Genomic DNA, 7,056 nt, shown 5'->3' with positions numbered 1-7,056 from the left:
TATTATACCTTATGTATTATCTATATATCTCAAACGAATAATATTAATACAAATTATCGTTCACTTTTATACTTAAAGCCGGGTACACACCGGAGCATTTAGGTGTAATGTAACGCCGTAATGTAACAGAGTTCGTGCTCGCCTGAATGTTACAATGTTACAATGTTACACGACCAGTGTGTACGATAGAGTCGAGCGCTACCGTGTATTTGGTTGTTCGCCGGTCTATCCATCAGTTATTCACAGTTTGTTCTCGAGTTAGTTCACATCGTGTACAATGTCTTCTGTTAGAAATTTACAAGTCGCTAGCGCATCATTTATTTTAATTCATTCTATTTTAAAAAAACGAAAAAATAAAAAAAAAAGTGAAAGAAGATGGTGGCAAACAAATTTAATGAAGTCTAGGGACATATGTAGTGGATCAGATTTATTAAATTGTCTTCAAGAACAGGAAATAAGTGGACAGTACAGAAACTTCATTAGAATGTCGTCAATTGATTTTGAATATCTAATAAATTTGATCGGTGAAAAAATCTCCAAAAAAGATACGAATTTCCGAAAAGCCATTCCTGTGAAAGAAAGATTAGCTGTTACGCTACGATTTTTGGCAACTGGTGATTCCTATCAAAGTTTGCAGTACCTGTTTAAAATGTCAAAACAAGTTATTGGACAGATTGTTCCCGAAGTATGCCAAGCAATTGTGGAAGCTTTAAAAGAAAATATACAAGTATGCATGTTCTATGAACATTTTGAATTATATATACTTTTTAAAGTTTCGAACATAATTTAAAAACAAATCAAATATAAATAAATTTTTCCTGTTTAATTTTTATTAGTATTAATAATACAAATAAAAATGATAATACAAGTCCTTTTTTTGCTTATTAATAATAATAATTATTATAATGATAGTAAAATAATAACAAAGAAATAAAATAACAAATGTCAAATACTAATAAAAACAAATAATAATAATACTATTGATAATTTGTACTTTTTATCCCTGTATAAAAACAATTGTAATTTTAATAAGATATAAAAAAATAATAATATTGACGATTTAAGTCCCTTTTTCTGTTTTTTAACTATTAATTATAATATTAATAAATTTAAAAAAAAAATAATAACAAATGTTAATAAATGTATTTTACACTTATTATAATAAAAAAAGAAACAATTACATTTTAATCTAACTGCTTAAAATTTTGTTTAACTTTAATTAAGATCATAGGCATTATGAGTGGGGGAAGTGTTAGTATTATAAGTAGGAGGCGGAGGGCTAGGATTGTATGTAGAAGACGAAGGACTAGGACTGTAAGTAGAAGGTATAGGGCTAGGATTGCAGTTAGAAGACAAAGGACTAGGAATATAAGTAGAAGGTATAGGGCTAGGATTGTAGTTAGAAGACAAAGGACTAGGAATATAAGTAGAAGGTATAGGGCTAGAATTGTAGTTAGAAAGTGACATATGAAGAGGATTCATATTATTAGCATGATAGTTATATTCATAAAACCCCTGGCAAGCTTTAAAAATGATGTTACCGAACTCATGTTGAACAGCATTTCTTGTTTGTGGGGAAAAACTTTGTAGCTTAGTTTCTATGTATTTTCCATACGCACTACATTCCGTTTCTTCTACCGGTTTTGCCGCAGCAGTTAAAATTGAAAATGCCTGGTCAAGCATAATATCATCATCTGTTTTTTTCTTTTTTTTTTGGATGAGATGATGGAGTATTGAAAATCACTGAATCATTTAGGTTTTCAGTGGACTGTAACACATCGACTTCGGGTTCTTTATTCTGATTTTCAATTTCAACTTGTTCTTCGACGACCTTAAGTATACAAAAAAAATTAATTGAATAAATATTGATTTTACACATATAAAATATCTACTCAGCTGTACAGTGGGTTACAATTGAGTCACTGTAATGGATTGTGTTAAATTTCAATCTAATGATATAATACCATTTTATAAGAAAAACGATTCTGAGCGAAGACGGTCAGTCAGTCTATAATATCTTACTAAGTTTGATGATATTATTGTGAATAATAGTATTTATTAGTATTTAATACAGTTGATTAAATTCATTTTCCCCAAAAAAATTACATTTGAAAATGTCATTGCGTGTTTATAAAATATAACAATATACTCTAAAAGTTTTAAATACCAACAAATAATATTTTTAAATTACAACAAAATAACTAAAATCATTATTCTTGGTTTTAATATGAAATTTTGTCCAAATTTGAATTTAAAATAACAGTAAAAATAACTGCATTTTTAGATTTTTTGGTTACAGTATGAACTATTTATGAGAATCTTTGTTTTAAATTTTCAGCCATTAGTTATAAATACTGAACATTTTATAATTTTTTATTTACAATGATTAATAAATTTCGATGATTTGATAAATTTTGTCAAAATTCAAACTTTAAATGCTTATAAAAAAAAATTGTGACAACTGATTTTTAATATTTTTCATCTTACTTTGAAACAATATATTAGGAGCCTTCTATTCAATTTTCAAGAATTTTTACCCAACAAATAAACTAATATTTGAACTTCAAACACAGTGATAATAAATAAAATTTAAACAATAAAAAATTTGAAAAATAAAATTCGAGTACCCATAGTTAATATTTTCTTCTAAATTGTGATAATTTTTATACAAATATAATATATTATTATTTAAAAATTTAGATACCTACGACATCTGAAGCCTGGTTAGCTATTTCACGAGGTTACGAAGATCGTTGGAATTTTCCCCATTGTTTAGGAGCAATGGACGGAAAACATATAGTCCTACAAGCTCCATTTAATAGTGGAAGTCAGTATTTTAATTACAAAGGAAATTTTAGCATTGTATTATTTGCACTCGTTGATTCCAACTATAACTTCATTTACGTAAATGCCGGATGTCAGGGTAGAATTTCGGATGGCGGAGTTTTCAAAAATTGTGAGTTATATAAAAAAATGGAAAACAACTCGTTGAATATACCAGCCCCAATACCATTACCGGGAAGAGAAATACCAGTGCCATATTTTGTACTTGGTGATGAGGCATTTCCACTGAATGAACATGTCATGAAAGTGTTTTCGGGCTTACATCCCAAAGGTTCTGTTAAAAGAAATTTCAACTATCGCTTATGCAGGGCCCGCCGTGTTGTAGAAAACGTTTTCGGAATTTCATCTTCGGTGTTTCGTGTTTTACGTAAGCCTATGCTATTGGAACCCGAAAAAGCAGAGGTTGTAGTGATGGCTGTAGCACACCTCCATAACTTTTTAAGGAAAAGTATGAATTCCGTGAACATTTATACCCCGAGTGGCACATTTGACAGAGAAGTTGGTGGACAGATAACTGAAGGAAATTGGAGATCAGAAAACAACAACATGACGTCTTTATTACCAATCCGGAATATGCCTCGTAGATCGGCGTTGGATGTAAAAGAACTTCGAAACGAAATTGCAAATTATTTTGTAAATGAAGGGGCGGTTTCGTGGCAAAGTGACTACGCATAATTTTATTTTATTTTTTTACTGGTACATATAGTGTGTTTTATTAATTATACATAATTATTATACATAATGATTATACATTTAATAAACATAATACATTCATATATTTATAGTTTTTACTTACAGTATCTAATGTAGGTCGTGGATTGTCCTTATCCATAATAAAGGCAAAATGTTTGAATGCGAACCATGTGCTCTCATAAACTTCGTCTGTTCCTTGTATAAAAATATAATAAAAATATATTTTAAATTGTTACTCTACGTAGCTATCCAGAAGAGTTGTCAAATTTATCGAACTTTTTATGTTAATTGTATTTTAAATTAATTATATATTGTTGAATTATAAATGTATATAATTTGCACGGAGGTAACTACTACAAAGTCAAAGTCACAAATTATGAATGAACACGCGCGATTGCGGCGTCCGAATCGCCCGTGTGTTATTAAAAACCAAAATGAATGGAAAATACATTGGGAAAGTATTGTTTAATTATAGTTGAGGAACGTTCAAAATTAAACATGCGCGTTCGAACGCGACCAAACGTGCATCTCATTGCCGTGTGTGAATAATCCCATATAAAGGTATATGTTTAATTTTAAACACTGTTAAACAATAAAGTTTGATAACGTGTTAATTGTTATTAACATCAAAGTTTCAAAACATTTTAATTTTAAGCAACGATTAACACAAAATGTTATAACGTTTTGATTCTGAATAACGAAAACGAAATATTTTTTCAAATTCAAGCTCTGATTATTTTAATATTTATAAAAATTGTTTTATAAGTACCTGTGCCAGTTCTCTGACTATTTTTCGTCTTCATTTTTTCTCGTCGAAATGATGCATTAAGGCTGGTTATTTTTTTCCTACATTCATCTGGTGTAATTTTCATTTCTTTGGCCAAATCATCCCACGCATCGGATTTCGCAAATTTGTTGTAATACTTTGGGTCCTTTGGGGACCATAGTACCGGTTTATTTTTGTAGCATTCAATGAGATCTAACACTTTTTCGTTAGTCCAATTCATTTCAAATTAATTGATTTAAATAAAACACTTATTCATAGGCGCAAATAGGGGGGGGCTTAGGGGGTATTAGCACCCCCAATTTTAAAATTAGCACCCTCTAATAATTTATGTGTTTATGTGTCAAAACTTCTCCTTACAACAACAAAAAAAAACAGTTCATCATCAGACATGAGGGTACCTATTAGAGTATAATGAATGAAACAATGAACTCGACAATAGTCATTTTTTCGAATTCAAATCTATTTAGAACATTTATCATTATTTTCCAATGTCTCTACTAAGCCTGGTCGTTGTGGTCGGTTATATTATTATTTGTCAAGTGTTTAGTTTTCAAGTTCAGCAGCTACTCAGCGCTATGACAATAGTATCGCGAGTATTAGGTATCTACTAATATAAACATTCCCTTCGGACAAAAACCTAATTACGATATACGAATCACTTGTCAGTTGGTGTTCACTTATGAGTTCCAAGTTTTCGACATTCTGTGTAATTGTGTATGCCGTATGGTATTATATAGTATAATATCCTATACAGGGTGTAATAAATAAAACTGACTTTTGAAATAACTGTTGTTCTGATCAATATTTAAATTGTTTTTTTATATACAATTTATAGTCGCTTCTTATAGTTTATAATAGTTTATTATAGTTACAAATATATTATGCAAAAAATTATTTATATATTTTAATTAGGTACTTATTTTTAACATTGAAAATAAAAAATAAAAAATTTGATTTCAATTTTTTTTAGATATATTCAAAATAGCCAATTTGTGAATCTGATTACAAAAACAATAATTTTGATACTAAAAACATTTATCTAAGTCAAGTAGTTTATTTTTGGAATTTTTGATATATCAATATTTTTTTGATTAAATGAATTTGGAACGTATACGTAAGTTATTATAATAACTTCTTTCAAAATATTTTTTTTAGAAATTTGCTGACCCGAGTACCTATATTAATTCTTAAATTATTTACTAATCATATAATTTTAACAACTTTTTCATACGTTTAAGTAGCGTCATTTTTTTTTCGTCAAGTCTTTCTGTTTTTCTGTTACACCTTGTATACTAATATAGTATACTTTATTTGTCATATTTTTTGAATAAAATATAAAAAAGTTGTTTTAAATGTTGTTAAATTAAAATTGACTATTGTATTCATTTTTATAAAATTTACCTAATGCACTATAAGTCTTCAATGTTAAATTGTCATAAAACATTTTTGCTCAAAAAGGTCATAAATGCCTCATAGTTATAATTGAATTTAAATGCCAAGAAAATGCAGAGCTTAAGCACCCTCAGTTTTTTTATTGAAATTGCGCCTATGTGTAGGGACACAGGTATTGTTTTTTACTTAAAGTTTGACAATAGGTGCATTTACTATAATATTAAATGTAAAAAAAGAGTTGGTTCTGCTAAACGTAAAATATTTGCTATCTTGCGTGTGGATCAGAAGGAGAAAACCAATAGTGTGCTCTGACATCCTTATAAAGATATGGTTTAATGACCGAGACCGTACACTTACTGCACACATGCGGTACGCAGTATTGTCTTTATCATAATATTGTGTAAACATTTATATGTTTTGTTTTCAGTAAGATATGTGAATAGGAATCACAAGATTATAGAACTTGTTGTCGTATGCACTTTACTGGAATGTGGACGACGATTACGTGAGTTTTCCCATCAGCACGAAGGAGACAGAAATTTGAGACGATATAATATTGTGTAAACATTTATATGTTTTGTTTTCAGTAAGATATGTGAATAGGAATCACAAGATTATAGAACTTGTTGTCGTATGCACTTTACTGGAATGTGGACGACGATTACGTGAGTTTTCCCATCAGCACGAAGGAGACAGAAATTTGAGACGATATACAATATTGTTATGGGCGTCTCCTGACACTTTTGAAAACGCATTTGGTTATACTGCTTTCGACAAAATTTTGCTATTTTGCGATTATACTATTCCTCGTTATCTGGAAGTTCCGAATCGAGTGGACTGGGTATTAATTATTATACACGGTACAATTTCCCGGAAAAATTCGGTAACCAGCGAGTTTTCTTTATATGCTCGTTAATAATTTCGTCCCCCCCCCATTTTATCGGAAGCAGACACCCATATGCAAATTATATACGTATTCAGAATATTGCTCAGTGCTTAATTTAATGTTCGCACACGACAAATGTATTATAATTTATACCTATTTTACTATTTGAAAAATTGCAATCTTAAGTGTAGAATTAAAAATAATATACAATTAATTGCAACAAAAAACAGCGGTAAAACGGAAATATTTACACGACACCAGTTTTGAATTAAATTTATTTTGATGTTTTTGTTGTGATTAAAAATGATTAGGTAACCTTCATGAGTTAAAATCTTAATAAAATACTTAAAGTACCTACATTTTATATAGACCTGATATTATAATGTCTAAAATATTTTACATTTTGGAGAGTCTGCATAGTACCTACCTAATAACTTATGATTATAGCAAAATA

The 7,056-nt window shown here is 29.2% G+C and overlaps 2 protein-coding genes across 12 annotated transcripts in view; both read left to right on the top strand.

The window, feature by feature from the left end:
• Positions 1-7,056, top strand: part of LOC100572377 — a 15,061-nt gene that overhangs the window by 1,849 nt on the left and 6,156 nt on the right. The gene's annotated exons all lie outside the window — the stretch shown is intronic.
• On the top strand, positions 65-3,519 carry LOC107884973. Its single transcript, XM_029485208.1, has 2 exons — positions 65-727; positions 2,701-3,519. The coding sequence occupies exons 1-2, from the start codon at positions 278-280 to the stop codon at positions 3,517-3,519; spliced, it is 1,269 nt and encodes a 422-aa protein (XP_029341068.1). The 5' UTR covers positions 65-277.

The sequence above is a fragment of the Acyrthosiphon pisum genome, chromosome X, assembly GCF_005508785.2.
Source record: "Acyrthosiphon pisum isolate AL4f chromosome X, pea_aphid_22Mar2018_4r6ur, whole genome shotgun sequence".
Taxonomy (NCBI): domain Eukaryota; kingdom Metazoa; phylum Arthropoda; class Insecta; order Hemiptera; family Aphididae; genus Acyrthosiphon; species Acyrthosiphon pisum.
The sequence above is the reverse complement of the archived record's forward strand: the minus strand, read 5'-3'. Positions and strand labels throughout refer to the sequence as shown.